Consider the following 13,119-nt stretch of genomic DNA (forward strand, 5'->3'; position numbering starts at 1 on the left):
CAGGGAAAGCCCTCGACTTACGACCGGTTTAGTCCTCGACTTATGACCGGTTTAGTCCTCGACTTACGACCGGTTTAGTCCTCGACTTACGACCGGTTGGGGGTCGCGGCATTAAAAAGGTTGAGAACCACTGAGCTACAGGATTGCCTGCTTTATTATGGAGAAATTACCAAGCAGTCACTATAACCAAATTATCTGGGATAGACCAACTTAGGTTTGTCTCCCTTACACAGGTCAGCAATGGGCATTAGTCTAGTCTGCCAAGATAGTTATCTAGCCATGACAAGGGGTTGTTAATGTTCCCCATTCTCAGATCACAAAGTAGCTGCTCTGAAGTGAATACCAAGCCCAATGTGTGGCCCTCCCCCATATAATTGTTTTTTTTTCTTTGAAAAGTTTCGCTTCTCATTCAAGAAGCTTCTTCAGTTCTGATACATACTTATGTCCATAGCATACAGAAATATATAGACCTGACATTCATTGGAACCAGTTATATCTGTGTATTCTCCTTGACCTCGTTATTTATCTACATTTATTCTAAGATTTATTATGGTGTGGCAGGACTCAAATTGACGAGTTTCTGACTCATTTCAAGTAATAGGAATATGTGATGCTAACATTCTACTTAGTATTTCTATTGTTGTCCTAATGGGATCTACAGTGAACCCAAGAGAAATAGTCCTTTCCAATTCTAATCACACTGGCAAGAAGCAGCAATTTTTTAAAATACGAATTATAGTTTATGTTTCCATGCATATACAAGAAATGTATGTATTATGATTAAACTATGATTAGATATTTGCTGTTTGTTACACTGAAACTGATGTTAATAGTCTTGACAAGATTTCCAATGTGTTTTGTAAGTTCTATCCTTATGTGTATTCCTTTGGCAAGGATACAGCAAAGGAATATGTGGTCAAAGTAAATGATGGATCTCCAAACCCTGGGCTGCAACCCAGTACTGGGCCATGGCCTATTTGCAACTGGATTGTGTGAGCAGCAGGCTGGTGCGCACACACGTGTGCAGTTCGACTTATACATGTGCATGCCAGCCAGCCGCTTGTGCTGCCCAGTTCCTCTCTCCTCCCCTGCCAAGTTGCAAACATTGGGGACTGCTGTCCTAATTCACCTGGGACTTTCTCTGCAGAAAGGAAAAGAAGGCACAATTCCCAAACCCATTCCCAGTTTCTCTCAGGAAAATATAGCGCATTCAATGAAGTACCTTTAGTATTGTATATTATGTAAACATAGTAGGGTATTAAGGACAATTAAATCTAAGTCCTTTCTGCATAAGATTTCCAAGTTCCAGACCTTTTAGTAATGTTTAAAAAGCAAACAAAGTGGAGGTAATCTTTATAGGAATTAGCATCCTGTGCTGTGCTTCACTTTTTGTTGGGGTAGATACCAGCAGAGCTTGAATGATTGGTTCAAATCTAGTCACACCCCTGCTACTTGAGCAATGTGAGAATGTATACCAGCACAGCCAGTCTTTTGTAAAAGAAGTCTTTGAAGAAAGCCTGGGAAGTATGTGAGAACAAAATGTAGGCCTGCACAGTCAACTCTCCTCCACAGAAAATACGTAAATAAAAACTACTGCTTTGTTACTAGCTATCTGTTTGCCACCTATAAAGACAATAGATTATGGCTCATCCCACAGCCAGATGTACAGATTGGATGTTGGCACTTTTATCCACCTATCGAGTTCTTCCCAAGGATATGGAATAGGCAAATGTTGACATCTGATGATGTTTGAGATGTCACAGATGTAAGCTGTTCTGAGTAAAGCTGCCTTTTGCAATTAACTGGTGGTGAATTTGTCAATGCAGGTGGTGTTCAAGTGGTGCTTCCATTGTTTTCAGATTGCACCCAAGGCACCTATTAGTATTGGTAATACTTGTGCTTTTTTTTTTTTTGCCATAGTCATTTTATTTCTATTTTCAGGTCTCTGTATGTTGTTATCTTCTCCAGTTCCTTCTCTTCTATTCTGCTGTCTCCAGGTACTGCCATGTCCACTATCTAGACTTTTTTGCCTTTCTTATCAATAATTGTTAAGTCTGGGTGTTATGCGGCAGGTACCTGTCTGTTTGAATTCTAAAGTCCCAGAACAATTTAGCTTCTTTATTTTCTATGAATTTCTCTACCAGTTCTTGCTTGCAGGCAAATTGCACCACCTACTGCCCACTTGTAGGAAGCATTAACTAGTTCTCTCATCATCATCATTATTATTATTATTATTATTATTATTATTATTATTATTATTATTATTATTATTATTATTATTATTATTATTATTATTATTATTATTATTATTTTGTCAACCACAGGACATTTTAGTGGAACTTTTTAAGGGGGCCAGCTTCTTTTTGAAGTGGAGGGCACTAGATAAGTCACTCTAGGGAGAAGGAAGACTCACTTATTAGTTCAAGACAGTTCTTATCTTACTTGCTACATACTCCATTTCTCCTCACATATGTTCATACTGCCTTTACCACATTTGCCCTTACTACATTTGGCAATCAAACTCCAATTTGATACTAACATAAATCATTTTATAATTAAAACTATATGCTTTTCTAAATCAATAAATGTACAATAACCATTATTTTTGTCACATTCATACTTTTCTCAAGGATCTACTGAAGTGCAAAACCTGTTCCATATACTGTACTATCTACCTAGCATAAAGCCACATTGCACTTTCAAAATTCTGCATGGATTCCCATTTCTTTGTCCGCTGAAAATCATTAATTCAGAAACAGGAAAAGTATTTTTATAGAAAAGTATTTTATAGAAAAACTAATTATTTTGAGGGAAATATGTTTTGCCCTTCCTTCCTGTACTCTGTCCATATTGAGAATTGAAGTTCAAAAAATATAGGAAGCCAAGGGTTGCCCAACAGTACTTTAAATTGTATTTACCACATAACTTTTTTTTTACAGTACATCCTGACAAAGGGAAAAAAAACAATTGTTAGGAAATGATTCCAAAGGATTACTTACCTAATCCTACTATTTACATTTCTTCTGTAAATAACCCATGTATTGTATTTATTACAAAAACATAAGACTATGTGGGTTTGATATAAAAAAAGCAAATTAGTTGACCTAAATCAGGGGTAGTCAGCCTTGGCTCTTTTATGACTCGTGGACTTCAATTCCCAGAATTCCTGGCTCAGGAATTCTGGGAGTTGAAGTCCACGAGTCATAAAAGAGCCAAAGTTGACTACCCCTGATCTAAATTAAGCATTCAGCAATAAAATATTCCCTCTGTGTGTTTAATATAAGTCCTTGACTTATGATCACATTTATGATGTGAAAAACGGTCGTAAGTCACTTTTTACAGTGCTGCTGTAACTTTGAACGGTCACTAAATGAACTGTTGTAAATCGAGGACTACCTGTATATGTGTACATCAAAATGCTTCACATGTTATAAAAGGTTTTTTCCTCCACCAAAATCTCTCCTCCTGATTTTTCAGAGATATCTCTAGTATGATTATAGACTGGAAACAGAATAGTGATCCTGCCCTAATTAACTAATGCACCAATCATTTCCTTAACCTTTTTCTTGTTTCTTACATGTTGAAAAAGCTTCTTTCAACATGTAAGAAACAAAAAAAAGTTAAGGAAATGATTTCTCCATTAATGGAGAAAATGGCAAGAAGGTGACAAGCAGCAGGGAGAAAACAGAACTATTTAACTCGGTTTTTGCATCCATCTTTACACAAAGGGCAAAAACAGTCCAACCTATCAAAAACAGTACCGTAAAAAACAGATTAGAAACACAAGTTAAGATAGGCAAGAAAATGGTAAGTGAGCACCTGTCCACCCTAGACGAGTTCAAATCACCAGGACCAGATGGATTACACCCCAAGGTTCTCAAGGAACTGGCAGATGTGATCTCAGAACCATTGAACTATATCTTTCAAAGATCCTGGAGCACTGGGGAACTACCAGAAGAATGGAAAAGAGCTGATGTAGTTCCCATCTTCAAAAAAGGAAAAAAATGGATCCAGGAAACTACAGACCTATCAGCCTGATCTCAATACCTGGGAAGTTTCTGGAAAAGATAATCAAGCAACGAATCAGCGAACACCTAGAGGCAAACAAAGTTATTACCAAAAGCCAACATGGGTTAGTCAAAAACAGATCATGCCAGACAAATCTTATTGCATTCTTTGACCAGGTGACAAAATTAGTGGACCAGAGGAATGCTGTGAATATAATTTACTTGGACTTCAGTAAGGCATTTGATAAAGTAGACCACAACCTACTACTTGATAAGATAGAAAAATGTGGGTTAGACAATATCACCACCAGATGGATTCGTCGCTGGCTGACCGGCCATACTCAGCATATGGTCCTCAATGGAACTGCATCTACATGGACAGAAGTGTGTAGTAGGGTACCCCAGGGCTCTATTCTGGGCCCAATGCTCTTGAACATCTTCATCAATAATTTGGATGAGAGGATAGATGGGGAACTCATCAAATTTGCAGACAACACCAAGCTGGCAGGAATAGCCAACAGTCCAGAAGATAGACTTAAGATACAGAAGGATCTTGACAGACTTGAACATTGGGTGCTATCTAACAAAATGAAATTCAGTAGTGAAAAAAGTAAGGTTTACATTTAGGCAAGAAAAAAAATGCCCAGATATAGTATAGGTGGTACCTGGCTCAACAGAAGTAACTATGAAAGGAATCTCAAAGACCTAGTGGACAATCACTTAAATATGAGCTAGCAGTGTGCTGCAGCTGCCCAAAAAGCCAATACAGTGCTAGGCTGCATTAACAGAGAGATAAAATCAAGATCACGTGAAGTGTTAATACCACTTTACAATGCCTTGGTAAGGCCACACTTGGAATACTGCATCCAGTTTTGGATGTAAAAAAGATGTTGAGACTCTAGAAAGAGTACAGAGAATAGCAACAAAGATGATTAGGGGACTGGAGGCTAAAACATATAGGGAACAGTTGCTGGAATTGGGTATGTCTAGTTTAATGAAGAGAAGGACTAGGGGTGACATGATAGTAGTGTTCCGATATCTCAGGGGTTGCCACAAAGAAGAGAGAGTCAAGGTATTCTCCAAAGCACCTGAAGGCAGGACAAGAAGCAATGATGGAAACTAATCAAAGAGAGAAGCAACCTAGAACTAAGGAGAAATTTCCTGACAGAACAATTAGTGGAATAACCTGTCTCCAGAAGTTGTGAATGCTCCAACATTGGAAGTTTTTAAGAAGAGACTAGACAGCCATTTGTCTGAAATGGTATAGGATTTCCTGCCTGAGCAAGGGGTTGGATTAGATGACCTCCAAGGTCCCTTCCAACTTTTATTATTATATTATTATGGATCATCGCACAGTCAGCCAGATGTTCAGACTGGATTTGGCATTTTGTCTACCTATCGAGTCCTCACCAAGGACCTGGGATAGGTAGATGTGGATGTTTGATGGTATTACAGATATTGTCGCAGGATGGAAGCAGTTCCTAGTAAGGCCATCTTTTGCAATTGACTAATGGCGAATTTGTCAATGCCAATGGTGTTTAAGTGGTGCTCAAGTTGTTTTGGGATTGCACCCAAGGCGCCTATTACTATTGGTATTACCCTTGCTTCCTTTTGCCACAGTCTTTCTATTTCTATTTGTAGGTCTTTGTATTTTGTTATCTTCTCCAGTTCTTTCTCGTCTATTCTGCTCTCTCCAGGCACTGCCACGTCCACTATCCAGACTTTTTTGTCTTTCTTATTGACAATTGTTACGTCTGGGGTGTTATGATTCAGGTGCTTGTCTGTTTGAATTCTGAAGTCCCAGAGCAGTTTAACTTTATCATTTTCTATGACTTTCTCTATTTTATGATCCCACTAGTTCTTGCTTACAGGCAAATGATATTTCTTGTAGATCTTCCAATGCACCATTGTTGCTACTTTGTCATGCCGCTGCTTGTAGTCAGTCTGTGCGATCTTCTTACAGCAGCTTACCAGGTGGTCCATTGTTTCTTCAGCTTCTTTGCATAGGCGGCACTTACTGTCTGTTGCTGTCTTCTCAATTTTGGCTTTGTATCCATTTGTCCTTAAGGCCTGGTCTTGTGCAGCCAGAATTAATCCCTCGGTCTCTTTCTTCAATTTTCCTGCTTTTAACCATTGCCAGGTCTTGTTATTATCTGCTTTCCCAGCTATTTTTTTTTAATGTACTGGCCATGTAGTGCTTTGTTTTCCCATGCCTCTATTCTTTTCATTTGGTCTTTCTTGTAGGCCAGTTTGGTCTCTCCAGTAGTCAGTAAGCCTTCCTGATATACTAATTTTAGTGCATCTTCATCATTGTCCTTCAGATACTCTTCCAAAGCCATTTTTTCTTCTTCAACCATCTGATGTACTTGCAGCATTCCACGTCCACCTATTTGCCTTGGTAGATAGAGTCTGTCAATGTCACTGCGTGGATGAAGGGCATGATTCATTGTCATTATTTTTCTGGTCTTCCTATCCATTGCTTTTAGTTCTGCTTGAGTCCAGTCCACTATTCCAACTGTGTATCTAATGACTGGAATTGTCCAGGTGTTGATTGCCTTCACGATATTTCCTCCATTGACTTTGTACTTTAAGATCTTCTTCACTCTCTTGATGTATTCACCTCTAATCTTTTTCTTGACTTCAGTGTGCTTGATGTTGTCAGCTTGAAGGATACCCAAGTATTTGTAGTAATCTTCTTCATCCAGACTCTTAATGTTATTTTCATGGGGCATCTTGATTCCTTCAGTTTTCACTATTTTTCCTCGTTTAGAGCAAGTGTGGCACATTTGTCCAAGCCAAACTCCATTGCAATATCTTGACTATAAATACGGACAGTGTTGAGCAGCGATTCTATTTCAGATGATGTTTTGCCATACAGCTTCAGATCATCTATGTAAAGAAGGTGAGATAGTCTGGCAGGTACTGACTGATTCATTGCAGTTTCTCAAATGATGGATTGGTAGAAACATTTCTGATTGGATTGAAATTGGAGGTTCTGCCTATAATTTGCAATTCGAGCTTCGTATCTACTGATTTTCCTGGCTATAGCTGTTATTTGCTGCTTTATTATTTCCAGTGCTTCCTTGATCTTCCTTGTTTCTAAGTGATATTTCTTGATTAGATATTCTTTGGTCTTCTTGTTCTTCAGCTTCTTTTCTTTCATCTGTTCTAGCTTGCTTGCATGTGATCTTAACTTGCTGATCTTATTTTCTACTCTAACCTTCCATTTTTGTGGTGCACTGTTTGTTTGTTTTTCTTCTTTGTTGATTTTGCACCCCAGGTATTCAGTTATAACTGCAGCTGTGCTGTACATTAGTTGGTTTGTTTCTTGCAGTGAATTGGTGCTTATACTTGATATTGCAGTATTTGCATCTTTTAATGCTTGTGCTAGCTATTTCTTTGGAACAAGCTTCAATGCAGGCAGCCTTATTGTTGTTTTTGTGCTGTTCTAGATGCTCAGTTATTCTTTGTTTCAATTCTTTTATTTCTTTTGTTAGAGGGCTTTGTTCTTCCTGAGGAAGAGGTGCCTGGTTTCCAAATGAGAACAGTTGTATATCTCTGCTGGATTCCTTCACTGCCAACTCCCCCTGGTTTGCCTCTACATTCTGAATTACTTCTGGCAAGGCTTTGATTTCTTTGCCCTGGGTAAACCTTTGCAGTTCGTCCAATTCTGTTTCTGTGAATACTTTATTTCGTATTATAAATCGGCGTTGATCTGCTAGTCTCTGTTCTGTTATTTCTGATTCTGGATGTTGTTCGTTCCAGAACTGGTGCATTTGTTTTAGATATCCTCTTCTTGTTGGACTTGATCTGTAATAACAGATCATTATTTCTTTGTTTTCAATCACTGTGTATTTGTGACGGGTAAATACCTTTTCTTCCAGTAGTTCTGCAGCTGCTGACCCTAGTTGCTCAGCCAACAGTCCTGAGTCCTGTAACTCATTTTCACCAGATATCCAGGAACTCCAACATCTAGCACGGACCTTGTTAACCCGGGCGACATCTGAGCTGGTATGGCTTTCTGAAATTTACGTCTCACCATATTTTTTATGGGAGAGACACTCTTTGTCTGACTCCTCTGATGAGACCTGTCCAGTATGGTTGAACCTCTGGCATAGCTCTCATCTTCCTCAGAGTACATAAGCCCCACAACCACGTCAAGGTAGTGCCTCACTGGGGGTTGATGATGATGATGATGATTATTATTATTATTATTATTATTATTATTATTATTATTATTATTATTATTATTATTATTATTATTATTATTATTATTATTATTATTATTCCTTTCCCTCAATGATGCAAACAAGCCCAGAGACCCAAGTATAGTAACTATGACATTTATTTTTATTAAAGACATTTAGATTAACCCAATAAGATAATGAAGTAAAACAATGTGAAACATTACTTAGTACATACATATGTTGGTTCTGAACTTAGTATATATTATGGCCTGCCATGTTTCTGACAATCACCCTAATTTCGTTGTTCTGAAAAGGAAAGATATTGGATAGATAAGACAGAAATATATTAATAGTCCATTCTTTGATGTGCCAGGTGTTTATAACTGCATAGAACAGTATTTTGAGAGCTACAACTGAATTCTCTTGGCAGCTGCACCCAATCTAAACTTAGGAGGTTCAGTAATATATCTCGATGTCCGCCTTTGCCTCATTGACATCCTCCCTACACGTCTTCCTTCAACAAGCAACATAACATATGTTATAACAAAACAAAGCCAAAAACAGTCCACAGGAATCCTACTGGCCAATCCAAACCATTCTAAAGGACTGATCGAAAATGTGGATAGCTCTGAAATATGGCTAGTCAAGACTAAAATGACTATGTTGGCTGTATCATAAAAGATTATCCAAGCAAAGTATACATAAAGACCTACAATTTTTCTCTTATAGATACAATATAAATAATAGAAACATATAGGATAGGTTATAAAAGCCAAACCTATTGCTATGTAATAGCAAAATGGAATAATCCAGATTAAGCCTTTCATTTTAATACTTGCCAATTCAGCTAATGCAAGGCTTAGGTGTCGAAACTCAAAGATAAGATACATATTGGTCATTAAGATCATGTACACACCAGCAACAACTGATCCTGCTTTCGGTGTTATGCCACAGATGCCATCAGCAAACAAGGGAAAGATTATGTGTGGAGTAATAATTGCCTGAAAAACAAAGAAAATATGATCACTTCCACATAATATGGAAATTACCAGAGCTACATAAAGAAATCTAGGGAGAAAAATTAAATATATGTTAGAATAAAAGATAAAATGTGAGTTGCATATTTGTTTTATATGCATTCTACTGTTCAATGTTTTCCCAAATGGCTGCCTTTCAACAGTACAATTTCTATCAAGTATGGTAGCCAATATTATCCAATCTATTTGGAGACTGCTACTAGGGAAGTATTTGATGAATCACACTAAGGTAGATTTTAATTATGACCAATAAGCTACAATTGATTGGTTGCCATATATTAAATCTAACAATTATGATTTAAAAACACCTGGGGTTGCACAACCTTTTATCAAAACCAAACAAATCATGTTATGGCTCAGAAGAATATATGAGTATACTATTTTTCTGTAGGTTTCAAAATTGTAATCTTTACTTATATCATTTTTTCACACAAATGAAGGCAAATATACGTATCCTATGATAATGTAGGATCCAATCTGGGTTGGTCATCGGGACCAGAGGTTTCATCTTCCAAGCTTTTAGACTTGTGCTTGGAACTTCTCTCTAGCAGAATGTGTCACTACTTTTTCACAATTTAAACACGTTTTCTCAATCACATGCCTTTAGATTTGAGACTTTAATGCCCAGAATTTCCAGCCAGAAATATTTGGGAATACTGAAATTACATTTTCAATAAAACTAGGACAACATCATGTTGGAGAAGGCTTGTGTAGCAGAAGGGCTGATACTATCATTGCCGCTTTGTTGTGTCAGAGAAGGTCTAGGTTGCCTGATTGTGCCCATACTAGATATAAAGAAGGAAGAAATCTCCACTAGTTGTCCCCGGAGATTCTGACACTACCCACCTTTTGGTCCTGCTTTCCTGCATGATGTAGTTGTTGGTAGGCCTGTTAGATTAGCCCATTCCAACTGATGAATCCAGCTGGATTCTAGAGGGAGGCTGGGATTTTCCCCAATAATCTGGTGGGCAATTGAGCTGAAGCTTTAGCTGCAACCTGGAATGGGCAAATGGAACAGGTTTCAACCTGATTGCCCTTGTGTGGTCTCTCCCCCTGTGTTGATCCCAATGTGAACTTTATTTGAAGAGTTTTGAGAGATGAAACAAAAGGAGAGATGTCTGGAGAGCCACTCTAGGAAGATGAAACTGCCCAAGCAAAAGTAAAAACCCATATTATGGATTACATTGTGGCAATAAGGGCAGTGAATGATTGCTATTTCTCCATGTTTTATACCTGCTGATAGCTGTCCAACAGCCCGGGAGGTATGGACTTCAGATGTTGAGACTCTAGAAAGAGTACAGAGAAGAGCAACAAAGATGATTAGGGGACTGGAGGCTAAAGCATATAAGGAACGGTTGCTGGAATTGGGTATGTCTAGTTTAATGAAGAGAAGGATGAGGGGGGACATGATAGCAGTGTTCCAATATCTCAGGGGCTGCCACAAAGAAGAGGGAGTCAAGCTATTCTCCAAAGCGCCTGAAGGCAGGACAAAAAGCAACGGATGGAAACTAATCAAGGAGAGAAGCAACCTAGAACTAAGGACAAGCTTCCTGACAGTTAGAACAATTAACCAGTGGAACAACCTGCCTCCAGAAACGGTGAATGCTCTAACACTGGAAATGTTTAAGAAGAGACTGGACAGCCATTTGTCTGAAATGGTATAGGGTTTCCTGCCTGAGCAGGGGATTGGACTAGATGATCTCCAAGGTCCCTTCCAACATCATCATCATCATCATCATCATCATCATCATCATCATCATCATCATCATCATCATCATCATCATCATCATTATTTTCTGCAGGGCTGCTGTGAATCCCTCAGACCCACTCAGAGTTTGAGTGGATTTGTCTGGATAAGTCCGGTTGAGATGCCTGAAGCAATGTCTTGTGGGATTGTGTAGAGACAGAACCTTCTAAAAACAGGGAGTTATTTATTATTAAATACAAATCTACAAGCACAGCACATACATTTAAGTCATTTGCCCACAATCAGCAAATTTCATAAGTGCATGAGGACAAAAAAAAAACACAATTACATGAAGCATACTATTTCTGATATGTTTTGTCATGCAAGATACATGTAATGACACTTTCTCTTTTCTGTTCCAAGGGTACTTCCCTCAACATTTTTGGCAACTCAGAAAGAATGTATAGAAGGTTTATACTTCTGCTCATTCCTGATACTTAGCTGTTAGCCAGAATTATGCTATCTACCGGTATAAGTCGTTTATATCAAGCTCTTGTTGATGACTCATGAAGTAAACAAATAGATCATACAGACTGAGAGCTATCCTAACTAAATCAGTGTTAAGCATTGCTCAATACACATAATACTAAACAGAATTCTTGTAACCTTACAGGACAAATAAAAATATATTTTGGATATTGTATTTGAGCAGAGCTGTTTCATCAAATTTCATCACCTGAAATAAAAACACATTTCCTCAAATTTAGAAACTACAGAGAAAAAACCAAGGGTGTAATCCATACTATCTAGGCACGATAGTTTATAGGATCACAAGCTAACCTCTGGGACACTTTATCTTAAGTCAAATGTAAGTCATCTGAAAATCTCCAATTTATAAAAATCCAATAATCCCCATGTTTGACAGTCACTAATTATAGGAGATGTAACTCCAAAATATCTGATGCCCTGTCCTAAGTGATCTCCCCCCAGAACTTTATAGAAATCTGCCTTGAGAGACATATAACAATTTTTAAATTTTTTAAAATGGATGTATGGCCCAACAAAAAATAAAATTTCAATCTACACTTTGTTATATTTATCTTTATATCCAATGGGTAGGTACTCTGAATTGCAAACTGCATCAAAATCTTATAAAAGCTTCACTGCGACTCTCACTTGTTCTTCTCATTTTTAAGAAAGATAAAATCATCACAACTCATATTTTTAAAACAAACTATGCAATATTTATATTTTCAGTCTAGGCTTGGTTAATTACAACTCTGAATCTAACAAACTAGCTTTTAAATATGTGAATGGAATCAAAATCACTAATATCCCTTACTGTGGTTCTCATTCTAAGATTATTCTTATTCAGATGTCCAATGGTCTCTATGCATTCCAGAATTTTTACTGATTTATGTGTATCTGCTTTCATTAATTTCTTGCAAAATTAAAAAAAAAATTCTCACCATGGTAAGTCTGATTCTGTTATCAGAAAATCATTATTTATCAGATCCTAGGTATTTCCTTTTTTGGATTACTTAACTTCTGGATTATAGAACCAGAACACCATCCTTAGATCTTTTCTGTAAAGGAAGAGAAAAGTTATAAAGTGAAAAAACATGTGATCAGTTCTGGCACACACTCATTAAGTGTGACATCATGTGACTAAAACTTACAACTTCTTGCCAGCTATCCCATATTATTATTGTTGTTGTTGTTGTTGTTGTTGTTGTTGTTGTTGTTGTTGTTATTATTATTATTATTATTATTATTATTATTATTTACTCTGGGTGGCTTACAGCATAATAGACATTAAAAACATTAAAATCATTGGATATAAAATGACAGAGCAGACAAAGTAAAATCATTAACACAAGATAGAGAAGGATACATGGAGGATACATGGAGCTGGATACATGGGGGGGGGAGGTGGGATTAGTTTTTAACTAGTCAACCACCTCCAGTATGAAACTCCCCATTGGGACCCCAAGCCATTGGCAGAACCAGGTTTTAAGGCTCTTATGGAAAATCAGGAGGCTGGGAGCCAATCTCACCTCAGGGGGTGACGTGTTCCAAAGAGTAGGAGCCACGGCTAAGAAGGCTCTTTTTCTGGACCCCACCAGTTGAACTTCCTTGACTGATGGGATCTGCAGTATGCACCACAATAGGGTCCCTAAGAACTGCCTGTGCTGCCACAT

At 37.7% G+C, this 13,119-nt stretch overlaps 1 protein-coding gene across 1 annotated transcript; it reads right to left on the bottom strand.

The window, feature by feature from the left end:
• Positions 1-8,601: 8,601 nt before the first annotated feature.
• On the bottom strand, positions 8,602-13,119 carry TMEM217 (transmembrane protein 217). Its single transcript, XM_029283461.1, has 4 exons — positions 12,976-13,119; positions 11,590-11,654; positions 10,415-10,517; positions 8,602-9,195 (listed from the first exon to the last, which is right to left on the bottom strand). Exons 1-4 carry the CDS (start codon positions 13,117-13,119, stop codon positions 8,602-8,604), a joined length of 906 nt encoding a protein of 301 aa, XP_029139294.1.

Source organism: Protobothrops mucrosquamatus, unplaced genomic scaffold (assembly GCF_001527695.2).
Source record: "Protobothrops mucrosquamatus isolate PMUCROS unplaced genomic scaffold, P.Mucros_1.0 scaffold100, whole genome shotgun sequence".
Classification (NCBI taxonomy): domain Eukaryota; kingdom Metazoa; phylum Chordata; class Lepidosauria; order Squamata; family Viperidae; genus Protobothrops; species Protobothrops mucrosquamatus.

What these genes read in the sequence shown, in the direction of transcription:
- TMEM217 (XM_029283461.1), bottom strand. Translation starts at nt 13,119, where the DNA reads ATGTGGCAGCACAGGCAGTTCTTAGGGACCCTATTGTGGTGCATACTG. An exon ending in GGAACACGTCACCCCCTGAG is followed by an intron (nt 11,655 to 12,975) that starts GTGAGATTGGCT and finishes TTTTTATTTCAG; the next exon opens with GTGATGAAATTTGATGAAAC. An exon ending in AATATATTTTTATTTGTCCT is followed by an intron (nt 10,518 to 11,589) that starts GTAAGGTTACAA and finishes TACTCTTTCTAG; the next exon opens with AGTCTCAACATCTGAAGTCC.